We start from the raw sequence: 27,971 nt of genomic DNA, 5'->3' as shown, positions 1-27,971 counted from the left end.
ACAAATCAAAGAAAATACAATGAGTTTTATTTACAGCATTATTACAGTATACCAATGGATGCAAGCGTTTAGATACATAAATTGACCTAAAAAAACGCATCAGATATTCCATCGAAGTGCTGAAGGAGGTTAAGGTCACTGTTCAGCAGTAGGACACTAGGATATCGGCCCTTTCTTTCGGTCTCTGAACAAATATCCTGATTTGTAATGCACTGGTTGTGCAAACACCAACTTTTAGAACCAGCCTTTGTAAAATGCATTGTCTTTTCAAAAAGTTAATGTCTCTGGTAAAGTACAGCATTTGGGATTTCTTTCAGCATGCAAAAAGTATATAAGCACAGCATGTCATATTATGGATTAGATACAGGTGTGTAATTTCTTGCACAAAACATGTTATCAAAAATAGAGCTTGAATCATCAGCAACAGTGAGAAATGTCTTCCCACTGAAACACTTTTGCAGACTGCAATGGACTAAACACTGCTCTACATCTATCAAAGTATGTGTCCTTCACCTGACACAAAAAACCTGAACTTAAGATAAACAATCTCACATGTGCAAGTTCATATTCCCCTTATATATCGATGAAACAGGGAAAAAACTAACAAAAATAAAAACGTTCAACTTCAGTTAAATCCATAAATAACTTTTTAACACCATATATGAAACATTCAAGAAGGCAAAGACTGCCCTATTTTTCTTCAAATATGTGAAATTAATTTGCTTATAAAAAAATAAACTTGGGTACTCTGCAACACAAAGTGACTTGCCAAATGAGAAATGACATCATCGTATACAAATATTTGGGCACTATTTCCTTCCTAATGCACTAAAGAGATCACTACTGCATATGTTTTTTGTTTTAAAGTGTGCAATGTCATCTTTCGGGTTACATTCCTCGACTGCAAATATCTTTACCCATAAGTCAAATATTAAAAGAAAGAGTTAAAATGAGAAGTTTGTTTTAAAAGTAACTTTACGTGGACATTAAAAACAGAATAGGCCAAAAATACAACATAACAGCTGCTACAAGACTATAACAGCACTGAAGCTTCATTTACTAGCTGTGCAACATTTAGAGAATTGAGTGTAACAGTGACTACACTGTTGAGTGGAGTGTGTCCACGTGCTCTTTTAAATGTGACCTCTCACCCTTTAAATGGTATTTTCTGTCTGTGATGTTATGTTTGTTATGGGCATCATGCAACCCTCATTAAGGCTGTCTTATTTATGTATTCCACAAAGACAAGATGATATTGCCTGAGTGTATTCATTGCTAATTTGTGCTAACGTCTCAAGCACAAATTAACATGACTAGAAGACAACGTACAGAATACCACAATGTTAATCCATTGGATTCAATGTGGCAAAAAAAGCATGTCTAGGTAATGCATAAGGTTTGTCCTTCATTACTGTTAGATTCCAACTTTCAGGTATAAATTATATTTCATTTCAACCCCATGCATCTATTCTGATCTCATACCTTTAAAAGGCTAATGGGCTCATGACTGGAACAGCTCTTCTTCACTTTAGATAAAGCTCAGTGAAGATTAAGAGCCAGAGGAGTGCACACTGGGAATGGGGTAGAATTTAGAGACTCTGCTCTGGGTGGTGGGATTGAGGCATTCGGACTCTCCGCTCATCTTAAAGAAGACTTCCTGTTCCTGCAGTTTACGTGTGAACTCTTCCTCCAGAGCCTAAGAGAGAGCAGGAGAGAATCATACAGTATGTGAACTTACAATGAACAGTCCCACTCAAAATATACTGTATGAGAAGGCATATTATCATTCCAGAATACTGTGATCTAATTCTAATATTTGCTCAAAATGTTTAATAATATTTTAATGTTGCTAATGCTGATCATCTATTCTGAATTTTTTAAAATCAGTTTCCACAAAATATTAAGCAGCACTGAAAACTTGAGTGACATCTGCTAAAATTCAGCTTATATATATACAGTGGGTACGGAAAGTATTCAGACCCCCTTAAATTTTTCACTCTTTGTTATATTGCAGCCATTTGCTAAAATCATTTAAGTTAATTTTTTTTCCTGAAGGCGGATTGTATAAAATGGATTTTAAAAAAAACGTTTATTAACGAGCTGCAGTTTTATTACATCAGGCGCTGGCACAGATGCAGTATATTAACGCCACGGGTCATCAATAAGGTGCAGATTTGGTCCTCAATTTGTGTTTCCAACACACTTTTCACAGCGCGTATCACGCGCTCAAACTCGTCAAAAGTCAACAAGTTCGAAAAGCAACAACGACTTATCCAATTGACTGCTGCAGAACGCAAGCGAGAGAGAGACGAGGCAGCGCAGATCGCGCGTCTCATAAGTGAGTGGGAATTTACCGAACGTGGCACTTGCGGGAGTTAACACTGTATGCAATACCCGCAACCTCACACCAAATTTCAGGCCGTGTAGATAGGCAAGCGTAAATCATTTAGTAAGCAGAAATCCGAAATTTACCTTAACATATTAAGTTAGCGGAAGATGCGATGGAATTGATGCTTGAAGAATGCGCTTCCAGCAGCCATGATAAACAGTTGGCGGTTAAAGTTTTCTATGCACAATTTGATTTGACGAAAGTCACGAGACCTATTACTCTCTATCCAATCACATTGATGGATAAAAATTTAATTAAAATAAGCATGTAACGACCACAAACGGAGGAAAATAGCGTAGTAAAAGTACCGATACATCACTTAAAATGTACTCAAGTAAAAGTAAAAGTACACAATTTTTTAACTACTCAAAAAAGTACAATTACTGATAAAAACTACTTAATTACTGTAACGTGAGTATTTGTAATTCGTTACTTCACACCCCTGTATATATATATATACACTGTATATATTAGGTTTGTTTTTTATATAGTATATGCACTTGAAAGGATCAGGTTTAATTGGATGAATGAAACGTGAATGAAATGAAATCCGAATACCTTCTTCCTGGGCCGAAGCTTCTCCCTCCAGTCTTTCAGCTCCTGACTGTGCTCCACATCCAGCTCCTTCAGCTTCTGAGTCTCATGCTCAATCAGAAGGTGGCATTTCTCATTCTGATGGCAAAAAGACAACAAATCAGATGTTACAACCAAAGATAGAGGGTAGCATAATTTAATTTAAAAGTAAATGTAATCAAAACGCAAGCACCAAGGAAAGAGGACGACAGTAAGATTGTATATATGCGTGTTACAGACCTGCATCTGTTGAAGTTCTCTGATGTTGGAGTCACACTGCAGCTGCAGGTCTCTCATCTGGTTCTCATGTTTCTGATGCTGATGAAGTCTCTCATTCTTCTGTCTCTTGTCCTCTTGGGCAGCAAACTGCTCGAAATAAAGCACGAAACACCCTTAGGTCTTAAAACAAGCCTGATTCCTCTGATCTTGACAAAGCTTTCTGAAAGAGGGTCTGACCTGTTTGATCTTCTCTCTGTCCTGCTCTGGTGTTCCTGTGCCAGTGATCCGCAGGCTCTTTTTAAACATCGCCATACGGGTCTTGGCTTCACTGCGCTGGATCTTGGGCAGCCGAGCTCTTTCCTGTGCCTGCCTGTTCTTCATCTCCTCTATCAGCCGCTGGTTATAACCCTGCATCTGCTCCATCTCCTGATGACCCGTCGTGTGGGAATAAACAGTCAGAGAGTGGCTACTAAACATACCAGTCTTTGATTCACTGAATAGATTTGACAGACAGGTCTCACCTTGTCATGTCTTTTGAGAAGCTGATGTCTCTGCATGAAGTATTGATCCTTCAGCTGCTGCTTCAGCAACTGGTGTTTCTCCTGCAGGTGGCGCTCCTCCAGCTCCCACATGGCTGCCTCCCGAGCTGTGGGTTTGTGAGCCAAAGAAAAGAGGAAATAGAGTGATTCTCAGCCATTAGAACCAGACCGTTTGCAGACATAAAGTCATACAGTTCATTACAAATCATAGACGGCAAATCTCAACACGGCCTGTCTGGAATCATTTTCACACGCACGTCTCATCAAATGAGATCTGGGCCGCACCTCAAGAGACTTATGGCTGGCCTTTATAATTGGACCCCTGTCTGAAAATAACATGCAGTTTAGAGAGAGCTTTACTGTCTGTAGAAGCCGGTAACATGTTTAGCTTGTTTCCTTTGTGGTTGGAGTTGACAGTGTGACCTAGAAAACTCTTATCACCATATATGCGCAGCTAATTTATTTATAATGAACATAACCACAATTTAACACAAAAGGTTTTTTAAGAGGTCATACTACAGGCAAACAAAAAACTGAGACCAACATGCTTTCCATTATTATAAATGCAAGAATATTTAGAGTGGCCTCTGTTTATAGAGTGCCTGACCTCTCATGAGCTGCTGCTTGTGGTTGAGACAGTCTCTCTCTATAGTGGCGATCTCTAGTTTGTGCTGCTGGATGATCTTCTTCAGAGCTCCATCCAGCTCCTGCTGCTGCCTCTGGAGAAACTCTTGCTCCTAGGAGACAGGTGGAGAAAGAACAAGCGAGAGGAAGAAAGGAAGGAGGAGGAATCGGGTACAGAAACAACATTGGTGTTGTAAATTAGTGACTGTACATGATCATGCTCCGAGGGGAAGCAAAGTTCACTTGAACATTACCACAGTGCATTAAGATGAAAGTCACACACTTAAACCATTTAACAAAGATAAAACATTGATAATTCATGATAAATGGATAAAGATTTGTGAAAGGAAGGAACTAGAGAATAGATTAACAATACATATAAAGTCACAGTACAGCGTAACAACCTAAAGGTAGGCCCTGACTGACGTTTTATCATATTTTCTGTGCTGATTTGGGGGTGGTAGGGGGGAGAGTCATCAGGATGGATTAAAACATGGTAAAATGTGTATTACAACTTTACTGGTTGCTGAAAGCTAAATGAAATGAACAAAACAATTTAATAAATGCAAAAAGGTTGTACACTACCATTCAAAAGATTTGGGCTGGTAAATTTTTTATGTTTTTGAAATAAGTCTCTTACGCTCACCAAAGCTACATTTATTTGATCAAAAATATAGTGAAAAGAACTATTGTAAAATATTACAATTTAAAATAACTTTCCTATTAAATACATTTAATTTGTAATTTATTCCTGTGATGGCAAAGCCGAATTTTCAGCTCCAGTCTTCACTCTTCAGTGTCACAGGATCCTTCAGAAATCATTCTAATATGCTGATTTGGTGCTCAAGAAACATTTCTTATTATTATCAATGTTGAAGACAGTTGTGTTGCTTATTTTTGTGGAAATCATGATATTTTTCCAGGATTCTTTGATTAATGGAAAGTTCAAAAGAACAGCATCTACCTGTATTTGAAATGTATTCACTGTCACTTTTGATCAGTTTAACGCATCCTTGACCTTGCCTGAATAAAAAGCATTCATTTCTTAAAAAACAATCAAACAAACATATTTACTGACCGCAAACGTTTGAATGGTAGTGAAAGTATTTGTATAATTTTATAAATTACATGCATTCTAATTCGGTCAGATCCATGTGGGCCTGCCTAAAAGACATGTACAATAACATTGAAAAATGACTCCACCAGAGCAATACTGTTAAGAAGCGGCTTTACTGACAAGATGCGCATTAAATATCGCATGCGATTTATCGTGCAGCCCTAATACATACATAATGTATAAGCTAATGCAATAATAATAATAATCATCATCATCATAATGCATTTTAAAAAGTCACTCTGATCTTCGACTCCTGCTTTGAACTTGGCCTTCAATGGCACATAGAAAAAAAGCAGCACAGGTGACGCACAAAAACTTGACTAGAGTTTCAGTAACAGTATGAGAGAGTGAGCAGATAGAAGAGATACTGAGACACTGCAGCAACACAGCGACAGCACTCCAAAACAACAGACAGCCTTCCTGCCCGCATGTGCCGTCAACATCACATTCAAACACTACTGCACTGTTACAAAGAGATGTGCTTCAGTGGAAGCGTGTAGAACATAATCAAATCAGTTCTGCTAGTGTCACTCAGCAAATATACACTATAATTCAGATGTGACAACAGTGTACTGATTCCAGGGAGGTTCACATGAACTTCCAAAGAGATGTGCTGACAACTTTCATTTTCATACTGGACTGTATACACTTTTCTGGTCTATTTTCTCCTGTTTTAAAGTTTGTAAGCTAATACAATTTTAATTACTAAACTACAAGTTAGCTAAACTATTACAGCTGTTACACTGTGAATGTGCATTTGTGTGTGCATCTGCTCTGTTTCTTGCGTGACGGACGGGCACATGTGAGAGGGTTGAGTCACGAGGAGAGTGGAGACTTACATCCTGCATCTGAGCGTTGAACAGAGCACATGAGGACAACTGAAAAGACTGTATCATAACCTGGGCCACACCCTGTGGAGCAAAACACAGCCAACTCCACCACGTCAGGAACAGGGACACACACCAGCACTCAAGCGTATCGCACGCAAACCAGACACACATATCACAATATCATCTAGTCTTCTCATTGCACTAATCTGTTAGTTTCCTGGGTCACGTGCAGTGAAATCAGTTCTTCCAGACGATGGACGGAGAGCGGGTTTAGCAGCTGGTGAGTCTGAAGGACCATGATCAGTTAGTGCAGCTGTCGTCCTTGACATGCGTGATGAGATGCAGCAGTCATTATTAGTCTTTTAGTTTTAATCCTCGAGACCGATGCAACATTCAATGTGGCCAAAGTATGTGGATATCCCCCCTTTTTGTTAACCGCTTTGGCTACTTCAGCAACACACATTTCTAACAGGTGCATAAAATCAGTGAGCTGCATGTTTCAGAGTAAAGCACAGCACTGTGTTCTTTTACACATGAGCAGCTCATGATCTGATGTTTTCAGCGTCTTGGTTTGCAGCAGATGCTGCATCATAGGAACTCATCTCTGCATCTGCTCTGAGTTTGGGCCGCTTATAACGTGGGAACGTTGATGGGAAGTCGATGAGCCATCAGAAAGTAGATAACATTGACGAGATCGGCTAAAATAACTGGCAGTTGTCAACAAAAGAGCAGCTTTAAGGTCTCCTGCGGTTTTCCAACAAAATAAGAACTTTATGGTTTAACATTAAAATCAAGAAATTAAGACAGCCATAAATATTGTAATTTTACAGTTATACTGTAAAATAAAATTAATTATATTTCTTTCCATAAATACAGGTTTAATTTTACAGTGAAATATTGCATTAGTAATATTTCTCATCTTGTTTAATACTTTAAATGTGTTAATAATAATAATAATAATAATAATAATAATTTATTAGCACTGCTAATATTATTATATTATATATTATAATTTTTGGCAAAATTGCACAGCCCTACAAACAAGTACTGCAATTCCGGAGCTTTTTTGCCCTACAATAGGGGTTTGAGAATGTTTCAGAATGCAGACGCCAGGTCCCATCACCTGAGCTCATCAATGCTTTTGTGTCTGAATGGGAGTAAATCCCTGCATCCATGATCAAATACCAAATGGAAAGCCTTCCCAGAAGACTGGAAGATGATTTGGCAGCAAAGGGAGGACAAACTCTCCATCAATGCCCATGATGGCAGTTTATTTTTAAACAGGAAATTTAACGAATAACCTTGATTTTAGTCAGTCCTACAATTTAAGACCAGAGGGGCAGAAAACAGAAGTGGAAGTGTGTGTGTGTGTAATAGCTGGTAACTAAATTACCTCTTCATGCTGAATGACTGCTAGGTCTTCCTTCAAGCGTTTCATGAGCTCTTTTCTTATGTGTTTAGGGGACATTCCGACCTCTTGTTTGACCTACAGTGTGAGCATGCAGACTGTTGGGAATGAAGGCTTTACTTGCGTAGGGACTGATTATGTAATTCATTAGTCGAAGAATGTCATGCAAAGTCTGCCAGGAAGGGTTAATTTACTGTTTAGTATTTCAGAGGTAATCATCCCCAAACCACTGATGATGTCTGACTGGGTTAGCAGTTAATATAAAGATGATTCCAACAGCCCATGATCAGCTACTACCGGTAAGAGTTGTTCAGAAGCCGAAGAACAGTGAAAGCCCACTAACAGCTGCTAATATAGATCCCTCTTTTACCTACACAACCATTACAGCCATCAGAATATAGATCCCTTCAAAGTAATCTCTAAAAGATGCACACCTCTATATTGCTGATATTTCGTGAAGGAAGCTGAACTGTGTCAGCAGGTCATTGTTTTCAGCAGATCAGCATGAGAAGTCAAGTGTCAAAATGTCAAATTGTCAGTTTGATCAGGAAACAGAAAGATATTTCCCTGTGGGATCAAAACTGTTGAACTGACCCTAGAATGCCTTCGTTCTCAAAAATGCCAGTCAATGTCCAACTGAAAATATTAACACTTACTTTTAGTGACAGATCAATACAGTATGTAGTCTAACCTAGCCTGATTTTTTTTTTTTTTTTTTTAAGTAAAAACATTTGTGAATTTTGAATAAATATTACACAAATTGAGTAATATTTTCCATTCTAAAAGTAAATATATTATAATATCATATACACTACCGTTAAAAGTTTGGGGTCAGTAAGATTTTTAAAAATGTTTTAGAAAGAAGTCTCTTATGCTCACCGAGGGTGCATTTATTTGATCAAAAATACAGTTTAAAATTTAAATATGATTACAGTTTTAAATAACTGTGTTTTCTATTTTAATATGGCAAAGCTGAATTTTCAGCAGTCATTACTCCAGTCTTCAGTGTTACATGATCCTTTAGAAATCATTCTAATATCCTAATGGTGCTCAAGAAATATTTCATATTATTATCAATGTTAAAAACAGTTGTGCTGCTTATAATTTTGTGGACATTGTTACATTTCAGGATTCTTTGATGAGCAAAGTTCAAAAGCAGCATTTATTTGAAATAAAAATATTTTATAACAAATGTCTTCACTGTAACTTTTGATAAATTGAATGAATCCATGCTTAAGCATAAGTTCGTTTTAATAAAGAAGTATAAAGGGGAAAAAAATCCTACTAACCCCAAACTTTTGAACAGTACTGTATACTGTATATTACTTTATCTGCTGCTCTGCAATTGAGGTGTGCATCTTGCAATGAAGGTCAATTTTAACAGTATTTTTTCAAATGAACGGAAACTTCTCTAGTACATAGTCTATAAATACAGTGTGTTCCTATCAAGAGAAGAGGCCCTTCACCACAGCACTGATCTCCACTCATTACATCACACTCACACAGGCAACATAATTAGTGACACTTACAAAAACATAATATCAAAAACGTGTAAAAACAGTCATTTTACATGCACTTGTTCTCAATAATAATAATAATAATGTTATTACTTCATAGGTAGAAATAATAAATATCAAGAAATATTTGAACAGTGTGTCATGAAAGGGAGAAAGAGAGGGAGAGATGAAACATTGCCTTATCTGAATCCATTAAGGCACTCTATTCATGCATATGACCACATTAGAGAGGAGCAAGCTGTCTAGTACAAGTGCCAAAGAAAAACCAAAACCAAAAAGAGAAAATAAGAGAGACTCTAATAGTGCTAATATACAGTTTGCCACTCGCTCTGAGCATGTATCATGCTGGCTGATAATCATGCTGCAACGAGAGACAGCTAAAATGTGATTCATTATTATGATGTTACTGACTATGAAAGCAAATGCATCATGCATCACTACCTAAAAGCAAATAAGACCAGTCACAGATCCACACTACACTCCCCATTTCCCTGAAGCCATGCATGCACTGAAATCCCTTCATTCATGAGCAACACTTGAAAACACCAGCAGGAGGAAGATGAGATGAACTGAAAAGAGCCTTTATTTTGCTTTTAAGCCATTGCTTAGCACCCGATTAACATTTAAAGCTGTCTCTGCAGCCTCTCTGAGGATGGAGGTAACTGAATGTGAAAGCCAGAGTTTCGTTAGGCAAACATAACATGATAAGAAAATAACGGCTTTGCATTTACAAGACTGAATACAAAGCAAGAGACACTGCTGAGATGTGTCTAAGAGGACAGATGAGAAAAAATCAATTCCATTTGCAGCGGCATTGTGATTCAGAAGCAAAGCTGCCAATGTGCATTAGCCAAATGCAAGAGTGTCTGTTTGGCTTTTGCATTCCCAGAAAACAAGGATGAAAAAAAAGCTGCTAAAAGCATACTAATTAGGGTTGAGCATGAGTAATCCAACAGTCAAGTACTCATTCTCCTAACTCGTTGACTAGCAAACACTACTCACAAATAGACTGTCACCTTTGCCTGCTATAGACTCCAACAGTTATGAAAAGCGTCCCCCCCCCCCCCAAAAAAAAGCGTAGGTTGTTAAAGATATTTTTTCAACACCAAATTGTGATAAAGCTTAACATTTGTGAATATTGCATTTTTAACATAAATTTGTGTAAGCAATTACTACTATTATTATTTTTTAAGTGTTAGTGTACTTGGCTGTTAAATTACTCTAAATGCTCATCCTTAGAACCAACAATTAACAGGTCACGGTCTGATGAACAAATACATGCAAAGCAAATACAGTGCATCAGACTCTGCATCTCTCATTCTCGGTTACCTCTTTTTTGCGGTTCTTTAGCATGTTCTGGAACTTAGAGAGCTCCTTGTCCTGCTCTGCTTTGATCCTCTTGGCCTCATCTCTCAGCCGGTTGGTGTGGTCCTGCTCCAGACGCTCTATGGTCTGTTTCTGCTGTTTCTCAAGGTTCTCCACCTCTTGGTCATACTGACGTTTCTTTCCCTGGAGACAGAGTGAGAAAGAGGAATTACTGTAAATGACCATGAATGCGTGTCAAGCAACCTGAGCTTTGTACTTGTGTCCCTCTGAGACATCATCAGGCTGTTAAACCTGAGCTAACAGTGAGCAGCTCAACCAAAATACTAAACAAAGGCTACAATTGAGTCCTTACCAAATGTAAGGAGTTTGGAGCTAATCTTTCTGCTGTTGATGGCTGTCATTTTGCTTTCAATCAGAGAATACATGATGTTAGGGGTGGGCAATAAGGAAAAAATATCATATCACGACTTTTTTCAGGAAAATCATGAGTCACGATTTTATCAGGATTCTTTGTCATGTTGGTTGTACTATTTTGCAAGTTGTCCGAGCAGTACAGCCAAACTAATTTCCCTATTTTAAAAACAAAGCCTTACAAGGTAACAAAATATAAAATAAAAAAAGAATGGCAGACATTTAGGCCAAAGTGGGTGGATATAACAAATCTTTGTTATTATTTTATTTTTGTTATTATAAAATAAGAACAAAGATACACATTACATATACAAATAATATACAAATAAAACAAACGGTGTTTTATTTTTTAGGTACAGTAGGTGTATTTAGCACTAGCATTCAAGCCCAAAAATTAAAATTCTGTTATCATTTACTCACTCAAGTTGCTTTAAACCTGAATGAGTTTCTTTCTTCTGTTGAACATAAAAGTTATTTTGAAGAATGTTGGTAACCAAACAGTTTCTAGTCCCCAGTGACTTCCATAGTATTTTTTTCTTACTATCAAAGTCAATGGGGACCAGCAACTGTTTGGTTACCCACATTCTTCAAAATATGTTATTTTGTGTTCAGCACAAGAAAGAAATTAATACAGGTTTGGACCAACATGAGAGTAAGTAAATAATGACAGACTTTTCATTTTTGGGTGAACTCTCCTTTTAATGACAAGCGGCAGGATGTTTAGTACTATTAGTCTGCTGTCGCTTTAAGACCTGCACGCATCCAATATAAAGGCACATGTCCGCTTTTCTCTCAACTGTTTACTTTCACTTTAGACATACCAACTGTGTTTTTATGTAAATCTTTCGTGCTATCGACAGTATTTGCACAATCAGACGCGAAAGATAACCAGTAATCAGTCCAGTAATCAGGCGCTGTTTTACGGGATTTTTAGTGTGCGCACACTTCAGGTGTACGCGCTCAGAAAAAGTGCATGTCAGAACAGCACGTAAATGAAATATTTAACTGGCAAGGCTTTAAAGCACATGCAAATAATGTACTTTTGTGACTGCAAACAAGTGCAGTGTCCCGTGAGTGTAACTCTACCGCTGATACATCAGCATATTGATACTACAGCATATTGAGACGGAGGCGACAGAACTGCAACTGATAGAATGTGCGCTGTAGCACAATACTGCAATATTTCTTCAAAAGCAGATCGTGGAGACATTTTAATTGCCCACGATCAAAAATCGTGATATCGCACACCCCTACATGATGTTTAATAAAAAGCTATTTGAAGACAGATTTTGGTCCAAATTTGACTGGATGGAGCTATAGATCACAAAATTACAAAAACAGAAACCAAGCACTTTTTGTTACAGTGGTGGCTGGTTAGGACAAAATCTCAGATTAACATGGGAGAGATGGTTAGCCTTTTATATGAATAAATCTTGTTGTGTCCCTGCATCATGCTACATCTGAGTGCAGTGAAGAAAACAAAGTTCTTTACGGACAAAACATAAGAGTGTACAATAAACAGTGTATGACAATGGATTACAATGTTGAATGTAAACAAAACTAGTGAGGGAATGAGGGTGCTGACCGCCATTTCCTGCTCGAAGCGTCTGAAGAGCTGCTCTTTCTGCTGCTGCAGTTTATTGCTGAGCTGCTGTTGAGCTCTTTGCTCCTCTTTTTGCAGCAGCCTCAGTTCTCTTAGCTCCTGACGCCTACAAAACAACAAACAATCTAAAATATGATTTATGCATTAACAAGATACATTATCATTCGCCTATCGCAAATTAACTAGAAACAGTAACTGAAGTCAGCTTATATACCTCAAAAATCTCAGTTCCTCACTCTTGGTGTCATTGTCGGTGACAATCTTGGATGTGGTGACACTGACTTCCACCCCATCAACCATAAACTTGCGGGTTTTTTTCAGAGTTTTCTTTTGGCGCCTGGTGTCCTGTGGGATTGAATAAAGTTTAGTGAAGATATTTTATCCCAGGACCTTAATTTCAAGCACATCTGGGCAGTTATATGTACCTGTATTGAAACAGATCCTTCTTTGCTTTTAGAGAGGAAGCTGGAGATTGACAGATTAATGTCAATGCTGTTAGTATCTGCAGCAGAACTGCTGCCTGAGTCAGAGTCTTTCTCCTTTTCAACATCAGGTTTCACCACCTCTGAATTCTGGTCACTCTCAGGCACGGTAGGTGTTTTCTGGATCACTGGTCTGTCTTCATGTGCTTCTTGAGGATCCTCTGTTGCACTGACCTCCTCTTCTTTTACACCATTGATGACAACAACAGGGAATTCATTCACGGAGTTGTCCTCTACTACATCTACCCCCTTGGCTGCAAGATCGTCTTTGGGTTCTGAACTCTCCTCCTCATCTCCAGCTTTTTCTTGGTCTTCTGTTGCCACTGGAGGAAGATCCTCCTTTACCTCTTTTGTAGAAACATCTGGTGAAGTTTCAGTTTGCTCCTCCTTTAACTCTTCTGCTGGGACATGTGGTGAGGGTACTGTGCTCTCATCTTCCACTAGTTCCTTTTTATTCATTTCTTCCTCTGTCTCAATTTTGTCTTCAGTTTTTTCTGTAACCTCAATTGGTTCAGTGATGGCTTCTTCAGTAACACCAGCAGATCTGTTCTCTGGTTCAGCTATATCTGAAGACTGGGTAAGTTCCTCTTCTTCATCTGTGGTGGTTTGTGTTTTGGCTTCCTGCTGTGTTTCTTTACACTCTTCTTTTTTCTTCTCTGGTGGCTCTTCCACCTTCACTTCCTTCTTTTCTTCCTCCCCAGTTTCCTCACTGACGGTTACAATCTCTTGGAGGACAGTGTCGTCTGATACTGGAGGGTTTGGCTGACCAGAAATCTCTACTTCTGTGGTCACAGGTGTGTGAGATTCGTCGTGTTTTGGTATGGCCTCCTGACCTGAACGTGATTCCTCAGTGCTTGTGTCTGATGGACTGGCCTCATTCATCTTCTCATCCTCAGCATGGTTGGGTTCGCTGGCGTCCACCACCATGTCGGAGGTCTTATCACTAGCTTGATCGTCTGAACTGGGTTTTCTTTCAGGTTCAGCCTTCTCCGTGACCGACTCAAGAGCTGGCGTGTTCTGACACTGCCTCTCATCCTCCGAGCTGCCAAAGCTGGTGTCCGATAATGCACGTTTGTGTCCAGGCACCACCTACATATATGAAATAGAGACAAAGTGACTGCAGCAACAAAATACTGTGTGCTGTGCATGCAGATAATCAAAGAATTCTGCATGGAAACAAAAGGCACCATATTATCATGACAATTTCAGATTCTCTGAATGGGTTTCTACGTTCTTAAAGTGGTCATGTTCATACCGGCTGGGACTCTGGCTCTTCTTCCTCCTCTTCCTCCTTTGCTTCGTCAAACTCCTCAAACACTTCGGCTTTAGCCTCAGCAATCAGCTCTCGCAGTGGTTTGTTATCCATCACATTTGAAACAAATGGATGCTGAAAGTAGACCATGGCTGATCACTATCTTGCTCATTTTAATTTCATCCTTTAAACTGAATTGCATCAAGAAATACAAGATGGCCCAACCTGTAAGAGCTGCAATGTATTCCACCTGTTGTCTACATTTTTATCCAGTGCTTTCCGCAGAAAATCACTGAACTCAGGAGACCTGTTTAACAAAGAGGAGGAACAACATAAAGCCTGTGCTGGATGTGAAGGGGCTTTTCATTTGGGGTACTACAGTCATAACTATTAAGCAACAGGCTGTGCAGTTCCAGGCTGATCATGTGTTGTGACTCTGGGTGGGCGACTGCTTAAATGATTCTTCAGCTCAATAGCCTCCAGTCTGGATTTATAGTTTTTCAGTTGGGAAACGATTTATCATATCAGTCAAAACATTTCCAAATACGACCCTTTAACTTAACTCACTGAAATATTCTGTCCTCAGAAACAATCAATATTGCTTATATTGTTAATCGCATTTTACTTCAGTATTGACACATGTGGAAGATCACGGCACTGTGAGTCATAACTCTCACCATCGTGATGGAGTTGCGAGTGTGGGGGGCTCAGACTTTGCTATTTTTAGCAGGACTCTCATTGGGTTCATCTCGTGGTTGGGCGGCTCGATCTGTGCCAGCTCGATCAGAGTCACCCCCAGGGACCAGATGTCTGCTTTGTAGTCGTACGGTCTGTCCTTCGACGTCTCACACATCACCACCTCAGGTGCCATCCTTACATTAAAGAGAGAGAGGGAGGGAGGGGATTTTCATCAACTGAGAATAAATCCGCTTATTATGTGCCATATTCACAGCTCTGTTCTTACGTTGTGACAGATCTCATTATTCAATGCAAGAGTTGTGACTAACCAGTATGGTGTTCCAATGAAAGAGTCTCTTCTCTGAAGGGTCTTTGTATTCTTCGCAGACACTCCAAAGTCAGCTGAGAAGAAACATTGATCAAATTTAGAGACATACAGTATGGCTGACAGCAATATGCAATAAAAGCGACCTAATTTTAAATTGGTTAATATAAGCAAACTTAAAAGCTAAAATGAACATATTTCAGTTGTCTTTAATACGCCCATATTAACTGCTAAAGATACATTTCTGATACTTTTTGACTGGACAAGATTTAAAAAAAAATTAAATTACAGAGAATATTTGAAAAAGAAAATGTAAATAAAAATAACTAAATAAATTGAAATAATATACATATATACATGTATTACTTGAAAATATATATACACATTATATTATTAACGAAATAAATAATTTCGTAAATAAAAAAATCAATAAATAAATAGTTTAAAATAAAAAAGATAGTTTTTAAGCAAACTTCATGAAGCTATTACCCAATTTCACATCTCCATCTGAGGTAAAAAGAATATTTCCAGCCTTCAGGTCCCGGTGTATAATCTTATTCTCATGGAGGTAAGTCAGCGCCTCCAGCGTCTGTTTACACACAACCCGGATCTGAGGCTCTGTCAATGACCGCTCCAACTCTGCAGACACACACATATACATACAAAATGGCTGTAAACAGAGTCACTGCTAAGCAAGCACATTTTATCAGCAGTGATGTGTATTTAAGTTAAACTAGGCAAATAAACTACAATGTAACAGTGACAAAGGGCTATGGCTCATATTAACAGACTCTGTTGAATTATTTTCTGTTGTTGTTTTTGGCTAGGTACTAGCACACTCCTTCCTTGTGACTGAAGCAATGTGAACGGGTCTTTATCACAGCAGCACTGCTGGGATAGGCCCTCACAGAACAGACAGAAGGCAAAAGAAGGAGTCATAACAGCACAAACAGTGAGTCAACAAAAGCATTTGCATCATAAGAACACCTTCCACAGCAACACCTCTCTTACAGGCTAAATGTAGAAGAGGCCAGATTTTCATCACAGAAGACTAAACAGTCATAAGATAGAGGTTTTATTCTTACAGGACATTGTTTACAGTTGTGAAATGGTTTTCCATCAACTATGGTGATGAGATTTGTGATTGGAAATCGCTTTTGTAAATGGTACAGATGACACTGTATGAAAAGATTGGAAATGGGACCATTTGTTAAGCATTAATGCATTGTTTTTGGCTGAATTAATACCACTGAAAGCCATGAAAAACTTGTAAAATCTACTTCTGCTGACATGGCATATCACCGAAAAGATCTGATCTGACGCTTCCAACCAACACAGAAAAGGGCTGAGTAGCTTTAAAAAGAGCCTAACCACTCCTTGAAGTCTGACTTTGATAATTATATGGTCCAGTCCAGTGGCAAAAATGAGCACGGCGTGCTGGTGTGCCAGTGAGGTCTGGAGGAATGGAACATCATCGCACGGTAGAACAGACTGAGACGACCACAGTGCCTTCTATTTCCTTCAATTAAACAAAGACCATAAAACTTACCCAACATCACAGCGTCTACCGCTCCTCCAGCACAAAACTCAATGAGAATCTAAAGAAGGGGGTGAAAGAAAGAGATCAAGAAGATGAATAAACTAAGACTGACACTGATGCCACAGTTTGCACGCAGAGTTTACTTTAAGTAATTTTATATAATGGTAACAGTTTAACATATCACATAAAGTGATTGTACATTTTCCTCTGTGTTTTAATCATTACAGTTGTGATGTTGACCCTATTCTCATAGATTTACAATGATTATTAAAACCTTATAGTCACCATTATAATTATTGTCCTTGGTGTGAACGGGCCTTAAAGGGGTCATATGATGCGATTTCAATTTTTCCTTTCTCTTTGGAGTGTTACAAGCTCTTGGTGCATAAAGAAGATCTGTAAAGTTGCAAAGACTAAAGTGTCAAATCCAAAGAGATATTCTTTATAAAAGTTAAGAGTCAGCCACGCCTACCTAAAACGGCTCGTTCTAACACACCCCCACATACCTACGTCACTATGTGGGAAGATTTGCATAACGCCGCCCAAATGTTCACGCAAAGAAAGGAGCGTAACTTTTATTCTCGCTGTAGTATTGTTGTTGCCGCTGCCATGTCGTGAAGGCACTGTGTGATTCGTTGTGAAAGCGAAACTACTTTGTTTGGCCTTCCAAAAGAGGACGTATCTGCTTCGACATGCCTGGAGCGGATCCGTGTTGGTTGCTGAGGAAATACTACAACTTTGCGCTGTGGATCACCGGATCGGCTTTCACCGTGGACGAAGCGGAGTCCAGCCCGGGATCGTCACATGTGGTTGCCGCAAGCCCTCCGGACGCTCCTTCGTCGAATCCGCCGCCTCTGCACAGCACACCTCGCTTTTTCAGACCGATGAGCTTTGTAAAAATTGATGCGTTTCAGAAAGGCGGGGCATAGAGGAGAAACAATAATGTTAACACAAAATAGTGTTCTTTTTAGCAGCATCATATGACCCCTTTAACCTCTGCTTTGTTTGTGGAACATAATCACATTTTTTGGGGGCATGTACCACTCTGTATTTTTAAATTCCTCCATGTTTTGTTGTTGCTCCCATATGTACATAACTTCAGAAGTCCTGTACACTAATAGCTGCACAAATATATCTACCACAATATTTGGGTACAGTATGGGCATATTAATGGTTTCTTCTAGCTTCTATTCAAAGCAATAATGACTTCCTAAAAACCTTGCAAAACCAAGGCACTCAAGGATGAGTCAAATATAAAAAACCTTTAATTTTCTCTTGGCTATAATGTTTAAAATGACTTCCCTTACAAACCTGTTCAGAGGTCTTTGTTAATGCCCCTCTCAGGTATCATTAGAACAACCGATGATGAGATGAGAGCATTTTGTGAAATTGCTAACATAATTACTAGTTTTATTAGATTACCCAAGCATTCACTTATTTTTTGGTATATTGGATAATGGTATCCAACAGCAGTGCAGTCATATATGAAACCTAAAACTCTGAGTGAAATGATAAAAGCATTATGTAAGTGAACACCATCATATTACACTGACCACAGCAGCTGGTCATTAATACACCACCTAAGGTAACAGGTGCTGCAGGAAAATCAATACAAACCTTATATCATGCTATCACCCATGAGAGAAGAGTAGACAAAGATGACAGAGAATTACAGTCATACGCAATCTCATCACAAACCCAGAGAACTTAGTTTATTAAACACACCTCTTCAGTTCTTCCACACAATGTTGACTGTTACTGTGTCTCAATAAACTATGAACACTGACATGAGACTAGAGAGTTATGTGACAAATAATTGACTGCTGTGCAGATTTTAGCCAGCTTTATATGAATATTTTACTCAGCTGACACTGACTGTAGGAACGATCTCTCTACGCATTAAGAAGCATGCTTGTGCTGCTATGAGCTATGCATCCATGTCTCTTTATTAGCAGCCAGGCTAAGCAGACTGGACTTGCATCTAATTAATTCATGAGCACTTTCTCTGGTCATTTGAAATAGGCCATTATCCTTCTATACATGCCAACCGCAGTGGGGAGGATCATATGAAACCATCCTGCCGTAATTATCCTGGGAGCTCTATGGCAGAAAAACAGGATCCACTGCCACTCTCTAGACAGGGATGAATAGAGAGGTATTATTTCAGACTAATATGGAGCTGTTAAGCCTGGCCTTTGTCATTATTCAGTATTAAATTATGAAACATGAAATCAGCAGGTTTATAAATTGTTAAAGGGGTGGTTCACTGGGTTTTTTCTAGGCTTGATTGTGTTTATGGGGTGCAGTCTAACATGTGTTAATGCTTCGTTTTTTTAAAAGGGCAAGTTACTTCCAAAATGTAATACATTATATATTACTAGTTACTGTCTTTTGAAAGTAATTAGTTACATTACAATATTACTGTCTCTGAATTGTAATGCGTTACACTACTTTTGAGTTACTTTTGAGTTACTTTCATCCAAAATATCCACATAAGTATTGTAAAATGCCAAAATGTAGTTTATTGCTGTTCATACTACATTCAGTGGAGTGTAATGTGGTAGGTCTATATAGCATAAAATATGAAATCATATTTAGATACCGGTATGTAGGTCTACATTAATGTTACGTTGTAGTTTAGTTAAAAAAAATATAGTAAGCACAAATCGCATTATTACATTCATAAATAACACTGGTAAATAAAGCGAAATATTATCATGTACAAACAATAAACACAATACCTAGCCTATAGGCTATTTTGAACGGTTTCAGAAGAAAACAAGAATGAAAAATATAAGTTGCTAAACAAGCCAAAATGAATTAGGCTAATTCAATGCGAAACTGAAAGCAAACGGCGTTCTCGCGCAGCCTACCTCTCTCATTCGGCATTAATCCATTAAATGTGTCCATATTTGCGATGTATTTGAATGCTTTATGTAATCCAAGCTTACTTAACGCACTTAAAAAACATCCTCGTCACATGAGCAAATGTGTGTTTGGCCCGAGCTCAGGCTGATCGACACGGATTGTACTACGCAGTAGGCTACGCACTATTTAAATTAACCAGTGTATCTATATGTTTGGTTGACTGTATTTTATTCTGATAATGAACAGGCTGCAACGTTTGCAATGCTGTATGTGTGTGCGTGAGGCGCCGGCGCGATCGAACAGCGGAAACAAACAACAAAAAAATACTCTGTTATTTTTGGTCATACAGATCATTTGAAACTGCAATGTGTTTACTTTATTTCTGTCATCTCGGTTTCCTTTCCCTGGACTTTCGTAGAGCGCCGCGCCACACAAATAGCATATGAACCAAACTCAGCAACATAGCCTATCTCTCAGTCTTTTCCTTTCGTTTTGTTAATCTGTTAATTAGGCTATTTAAGTCAAATATTTCGCATATTCATTCATTTTATATATACACTATGATTTAATAAAAACAGATTTTATTTTTAGTTAAACTTAATTTTTGTTGCTCGTCCGCCGTCTTTTTCTCTTCTCCGACCCCGCAGCTCTCTCTCCGATAGCTTAGTGTTAGTGGCACCAGTCTAGGTGTTTCTAGGTTTTACTCGTGCTATTTCTCCATGTTGAGAGTTTGGTGTTGCACATATTGCACCTGACTATGCATTCTTATCCTTTTCTCCGATGAACTGAAAATAACAGGAGTGTGTCCATCTCACAAATGTAGAATCCGTCTCTGCAGTCATCTCAACCATCTAATTCCAGCAACAGAAGATAGACAAACTATTTTACCCGCGGAATTTTTTCTCTGGTGCTGTTTTGCGGTGTTAGTAAATTCACCACTTAATTTTGAGTTAAAATATGTTGTTGTAACTTGCGTTACTGAGATTGTAACGAGTAATAATATTACCCAAATTTGATTAGTAATGCGTTATATTACTGCGTTACAGCAAAAAGTAATATACTACTGTAATATTATTACTTTTGTAATGCGTTACTCCCAACACTGTTTAATATCGCTTATCAGTTTGAGCCCGATTGAGAAGCAGAGGATATTATTGAAGTGCAGCATGGCCTCGCCCACTTTGCTGCCTTTTCCCGAGGGCGGGGTTTATGATGTCTCATAAACAGCAACATTAGACACTAACGTTAAAAAAGTGAAATCGCAATGAACCACCCCTTTAAAGAAATCCTGTGATGCGTTTTTGAACGTTGCTGCTGAGAAAGAACTAATATGGGGAAGGGCTTGATTTTATCCATTAGGATTTGACTAGATCATAACACATGAGATTTCATTGGGAAAAAATGGTTAGCTTAAAAAAAAAAAAAAAAAAAAGTAAAAATACAAAATTCAAAACAATGGCATATACATGGTGTTACAAAATTGTTACAAAGCCCAGAATGAACATTATGCTTCTTTAATAGCCTGCAAGTATGTGAGAGTAAGTAAAACTCAGCAAGACCCAGTTTGATTTGTGTACAAACACTTCTTAACCAACAGCATAGTGCTACTCTTTGATGAGTAAGGCAAAAGTGTGCTCTCACTCCTACTCCTCCTACAGAGGTCACTGTGTGTGTGTGTGTGTGTGTGTGTCTGCCGAAGTAACCAAACCACTCCTAATAAGAGTCACTCACCCATAGTTTGCTTGGTAAGCCTTTTTCTGCAAGCGTCTGAGAAAACGAGCGCGTCTGATTTCGCTCCCTTGGTGACGTGGCAAAGGGATCTCATTATAATATTACTGCCCCTTAATCTGTAAGTTTACACCCACGGCACCGTCATTGTTTTCGCAAGCGACAACGGTTTACCAGCTCTAATGCCATGGTGAAAGTTTGAGCAAAACATGCTAACTGTTCTGTGTTTGGCTGCACAGACGAGCACAGAACACTGTTTAGAGTCAACATGCGATTTATTTCTCAGCTGTTTACCTTCACAGACATAACCCACTTTTTGTAACTCATGTGTGTTTTTAAACTTGTGTGTGAATGAGAACTTAGTTTAGTACTCACATGCTGTATGGTGGCCGCTTTCTGTGTGCATGCTTCGGTTGTGTGTGCTCAGAAAACCGTATATAAGAAGTTTAAACTCATATGGTTTAAAACGCACGATTTCAGCACGATAAACATGATAGTCAGAACCAAAACAGATGTTTTTAGCGGGTCCGAGCTGTAATGGCGCAGCTCTATTCTGGAAAAGGGGGCGGGGAGCAGCAGCTCATTTGCATTTAAAGAGACAGGCCCGAAAAACAGCGTGTTTCTGCTTCCACTCAAAATAGGCATTTTCAAAATGATATAATAAATGATCTGTGGGGTATTTTGAGCTGAAACTTCACAGACACATTCTGGGGACACCAGAGACTTATATTACATATTGTAAAAAGGGGCATAATATGTCTCCTTTAATGATAGAACTATAGTAATTAGAATTAAAACTTGGTAACCATGCATGAATGAATATTTGTCATTTTAACTGAGCTTAGGACTGGTGGTGGTGCTTAAGATATTGTTGGTCATTCAGTATTTCTGTAAATAAAAGGATTTGCTGGACTGATTTGCTGAAATCAAAACAGGGATGATAATAGGTGAGCGCCAGCCAATGAGATTGCCGTTTGCGCATTAGTTCCGCCCTCAACCACAGAAACCGGAAATCTAATGGTTGTTCTTAAAAGCTGAAGAATTCCAAATGAACTCCATTATTTTTACAGGAAAATACAACAAAGAATATAATTTACATGTAGCGTGTCAATTCTACATGGTATGTAAGACTCTCTCACTCTCTCTTTCTTTGCGTGTGTGAGAAACAGTGTTCTCAGCAAAGCAACGGCGAATCGTGCACCTTCACACTACAGTTTACTGTACGTCAAATACAGGTAAGCTGCGCATCCATTGAAATGAATTGAAAAATAGCACAGATCGCTTGACGGAGAGTGAAACTCTGAAACGCTCAGTCAGAGTGTTTGGCGAGTGAAAACATATCTGTGCTAAACTTATACTTAGCCTCCAACTCACACACTGGCGAGTAAAATCTAAGAATTTATTAGCCAATGGCTAATTATAGATATTATTTAGTCGCATATGCGAGTGATTTACTCACATTGTAGAGGGTTGTGCATATGGCACACTAAAGTGGATACACTTTCACAAAGTCTAAATCTGATTGGCTGACTTCTACCAGATTTCTGGGAGCTTAGTGTGTGGCGGTCTTTAGTGGTCTGCCAGGAAACAAAGCTGTGTCCTTGAAGACTCTGACAACAAGCGCCTCACATGAAATACTAAATGCTGGATTTCAAAAAGTTTGTGAAGGTGAACGCCAGTCAGTTATTGTGGTAACATTTACCCACCCCAATCATGACACTGAACAAAACAATCTGTTATTAGTTGCTTTACATATCAGTCAGATAGCCTCTTCCTTCCTAAGTGGGCAGTCCTTGCACTTAATATCATCTGATATTAAGTGCAGCTTTGGAGATTGTATTTTTAAAAATAAAATACATTGTTAATGACCACTGAACTGTCTGATTTATGTTACTTTGTATTAATTTATCACTTCATTTTAAACAGGTATTACTTTAATGGCATGATAGGAAATCTCAGTATCACTTTGTGGTAAAAGGAATATCAAATAAAACTATCAATAAAAAAAGGAACTTTGGTGTACAATATGTAATTTAGAGCTAAAATGACTGAGAAAGAAACAAATTCCTGAATGTGTACCCTGAGATTAGTCTATTGCTTTTGACCTACTTCATTACAAAAGCACTTATTCACAGCTTTACTCCAACAGGAGAGACATTCAAAATGAAATCTATAACCATCAAAGCACACTGGCCTTTCTTACAAATTAATTTATTACAATACTATGTGATTGAGCAAAAAAACAACAGATATCACATTTGTAACAGTTTTATGAAATTCATGGAATAATGAACATGAGATATGCATATCTATGATAAGAAGAAACGGAAACGTCTTGTAAAAGATTAGCCCCTCCCTGTAACCTGCAACTGACACACATCAGTAACACCATCTATTCTTTAAAAAAGCAGAAGGAAACAAGACAGGGTTACCTCATTTAGAGGCGTGCCAGAGGCTGTTTGAGGAAATCCATATCTCAATGAGGCTTTGAGGTAATCCCTATGAGTTACAATACAAAACCAATTAAACTCCTCCAGTTGTGTTAAGTGTCTGCATCAGCTAACCGTTCCAGAATATTCTATTCAAAAAGGAAGTGACTAATGGTGGGTGTAACGTGTTATTCCATTCAAACTCTTTCCATCTATGCCAAGGAACATGGTTTCTATTCTGGGATCATGCTCTTAAGTGTTTACAGCTACACGAAAACACAGAGGAGCAGACAGAGAAAGGAAAGGGTCAAGTGTACAGTGAACTGTGCGAATGGGTCAGAGTGTATTGTAACAGAAAGTCTTCACTCTCCATTTCACTTTGCACTACTTCACATCTGTTTCTACCCTCAGACCAACAGGAAATTAACACAGCATTTCCATATCTGAAACAACCACAAAAATAGGGTTAATTTGGTTTCCATTGTTGCTCCACAGAACCAGTGAGTCTGGGCAGGTCACTCTTGTCATACTTCATCAGAAGAGTAAATAACTATTGTAATAGTACTACAGACAAGCATACACACTGACAGGTCAATGGCAAACCTATCTCATTGTTTAAAGAAAGACAAAAGACTGGTCAATAAAACTAAAAAACAAATTCAGGTCATACACCAGTCAAGCAAATCTTAAATTCACAATATAACGAAAACAACACATCTTTTCTTACGTACTGTGACGTACATAATTGTAATAGATTATCCAAAAGGAAAAAAAATGTGGGGCGGTAGTTCTGTCCATTGGTTGTTGATTATATTTTGAGATTGCAGATCGCAGTGGACTATGGAGGGGCAGGGTTTAAGCTGACTAAATGAGTGGAGAATTCGTGCCTACTTCACCAGAAAGAAGTCTGTTGTTTTCAATGAAAGATCCAGTTTTGACATTTTAATTAAACATTATGAGGTCAAATAAAAAAAAAAGAAAGAAAAGAAACGTATGACTGGATGAATTGTTCACAGTAAGATCTATAACATGCTTTGACAAAATGGATAAGGTGAACTGTCATTTCATTTAGGGATGCACCGAAATGAAAATTCTGGGCCGAAACCGAAACTTCTGGATGCACTTGGCCGAAAACCAAACCGAAAATGCTTTGTAATTATTATTTATTATTTGATTACATAATATAATTTTTAAATACTTTTTTAATTTAACTCAATAATTTTAATGATACTGAATAAAAAAAAACACAAGCCAATTAAATAACCACACTTTTACTGAAAGTAACAATAAAACTGGACAGAATTTATATTAATATTGGTAACACTTTACAATAAGGTCCATGGGTTAACATGAACTAAGAGTGAACAAAAATTCTCATTAACTAAAATTAATAAAGATGAATAAATACTGTAATAAATGTTTTGTTCATTGTTCGTTTGTGTTAGTTAATACATTAACTAACATTAACTAATGGAACCTTATTGTAAAGTGTTACCTTAATATTAAATAGGCCTATCAATATATTATTTTTATTCACTTCTATGTAACAGAATCAGATGTTTTGTTTTTTTTGACTAATTATCCAAATAATGTATAGTCCTACAAAGCTATTATTATCAGAGCATATGAGCAGAGCATAGCGTCACTGAAGGTAGCATCATTTTACCAGCGTTGCCCAGTACAGCTGTACAACAGCATATTACAGCACAGTAGCGCTACTGCAAACAGGAACAAGTATACTGCATAGACATTTCCTGTCAGTGCGTTATTTGAGCAGACTTTGCTTTTCCGGTGAGCATGAGCGGTACACGAGCACATTCATAGAGCGGAATATTGAGCGGAGCGTCAAACAGCGCAATGACGAGGAGAGTGAAACCTGCGCGCTGAACACTGCCGAGCGGGGCGGGGCGCGCCATATATATTATTATATGTATATTTTCGGCTCGTATTTTAGTTTCGTTTTTCTCTTTCAGACAATTTTCGGCGGCCGAAAATTTGGTGCATCCCTAATTTCATGCTTACTTTAAGTTAGCAACAAATCAGTTCTCATCTCAGAAATCCACATACTAAACTTGCCAAAGAAAACATGTAGGATGGGGACTGATTTTGTCCATCTGGAAATGACTGAATGGTGGGCGTGAGATATCACAATGGAGCCGTGTTGAATGTGAGTTTGCTATAAACACTGCCAGAATACCTATTTGTCTATTGATTAATGTATCCAATAGCTAGCATGGCCTAAATGATGTCACTGGACAAAGAAAGTTGTTATTGTGTTCGGATTAATGATTGCTAAGACAAACAACTGTTTTTCATTTATGGAATAACATTCACTGATGAATCTTTCGCTGACCTTGAATGTGCATTAATGCTTTGAATATGTTTTAAAGAGGCACAAGATACAGCACACTGTATATCTCACTATAGGCAAGAGAGGGGAGAGAAAAACAGTAAAAAGATCAAGGAACAGTAGTGAACCTCTGGTAAACCACACAAGTAACAGTGATGTTTATCACAGTGTCCCACACCACTAGCATCACTGCATGGCTGCTAAACAGAGGCAGGAAGACACTGCTGATTCACCCTCTAGATCAGGGTTCCTCAAATCTTGCCCTGGAGGTCCAATGCGCTGCAGAGTTTAGCTCCAACCCTGATCAAACTCCGCTACCTGTGATTTTCTAATGATCCTGAAGACATTGAATAGCATGCTCAGGTGTGTTTGATTAGGGTTAGAGCTAAACTCTGCAGGAAAGTGGATCTCGTGGGCCAGATTTGAGGATCCCTGCTCTAGATCAACATACATTCATTCACATACAGTGTTACTTTCTCTTCGGACAATGTCTTTACATGACTCATATTTCCACAATAATTTAGAATAAGATGTCCATATACTGAGAACACCGATTATATTTTGCAAAAGGTTTTTTATAACAAACAGCAGATTATTTTAGTCTTTGAATCATAAAGACTAATCTGACTGCATATGAATCCTGTCACTAAACGATACCTCAATGTGTGTTTGTACAATATATTTAGTATGTCACACCCAACTTGTGGTGTCAGAAACACAATGCATTCCATAAACGGGAGCAGTATGGAAACATTCTCAACCAGATTAAAGCCTGAAGCAGGGAATGACAGGAATGGTGTGAATTGTGTGAGGTTTAATTACCAACTACAACTGGCCCTGCAACACCAGCAAAAAAACACACGAACTAAGAACCTAATAAGTATGACTTGTTGTCTAACTAATTAATGTTCAATTAAGAAGGGAATCTCATTCGGTTTAATATATGAAGTTGCCTAACATATCAAATCCTTCACTTCTCTACCACCCTTGTTAAAATGTTTACTAGGGGTCGACCTATTAGCCCTTGTTATTCTTAATTTTGACATTAATTTTAATTTTTACACCAGATATATATATCGGTTCAAAATATCGGTTATCGTCTACTTGATCTGTAATAATCGGTATGGGCATCGGCCTTGAAAAACACATATCGGTCGACCCCTAATGTTTACCATGTCAAAAAATTGTTTCTGCCAAAACACCATATTTTCTACAGTTATTCATGCTACTGTGAAGCCATATTAAATATGGCTTAAAGAAAGTGTCAGTGCTGGTCATGATAACATCATATGGCAATGAACCATAAGAATAGACCTGGAATGGGATAGTTCAGCATTAAATTGAAATCTATGGAACACAAAATTAGATGTTAGTCAGAATGACACCCAGTCACCATTCACTTTCATTGTATGGAACACAGATGCAATTGAATGGAGACTGGGGCTGTCAGTCCTACATGCAGTCATACAGGTTTGAAAAGACAAAAAATACTACTACTAATAATAATAGACATCATTTACATTTTGGAGTGAACCTTTTAAGATTAATCAGCTGAGTTAGGGAAAAATACAAATACACTCAGGTGACACAATCACCTACTGGTTGATATTTACCTTGTAGACTTTCCCAAAGGCTCCATCCCCAAGTTCTCCCACGATCTCCCAAACCTCCTCTGGGTTGACATCTCTGTGAACGTGCTCATACTGTTTCTTCTTTTTCTCCGCGCCCAGCTTAAATATCTTCCGAAAATTGAAAAAGGACAT

General features: G+C 38.2%; 1 protein-coding gene across 1 annotated transcript; it reads right to left on the bottom strand.

The window, feature by feature from the left end:
• Positions 1-10: 10 nt before the first annotated feature.
• LOC107743590 (STE20-like serine/threonine-protein kinase) lies at positions 11-27,971 on the bottom strand. The gene is made up of 20 exons (XM_016556922.1): positions 27,822-27,971; positions 27,510-27,522; positions 21,433-21,458; positions 16,843-16,891; positions 15,783-15,932; positions 15,298-15,370; positions 14,968-15,162; positions 14,516-14,597; positions 14,294-14,425; positions 12,982-14,127; positions 12,771-12,901; positions 12,539-12,662; positions 10,546-10,725; positions 7,685-7,777; positions 4,328-4,457; positions 3,703-3,827; positions 3,419-3,607; positions 3,203-3,328; positions 2,948-3,061; positions 11-1,696 (listed from the first exon to the last, which is right to left on the bottom strand). Exons 1-20 carry the CDS (start codon positions 27,969-27,971, stop codon positions 1,550-1,552), a joined length of 3,375 nt encoding a protein of 1,124 aa, XP_016412408.1. The 3' UTR covers positions 11-1,549.

This window comes from Sinocyclocheilus rhinocerous, unplaced genomic scaffold (genome assembly GCF_001515625.1).
Source record: "Sinocyclocheilus rhinocerous isolate Xijiao unplaced genomic scaffold, SAMN03320098_v1.1 scaffold677, whole genome shotgun sequence".
Classification (NCBI taxonomy): Eukaryota; Metazoa; Chordata; class Actinopteri; order Cypriniformes; family Cyprinidae; genus Sinocyclocheilus; species Sinocyclocheilus rhinocerous.
This window is presented reverse-complemented; position numbering and strand designations above follow the sequence as displayed.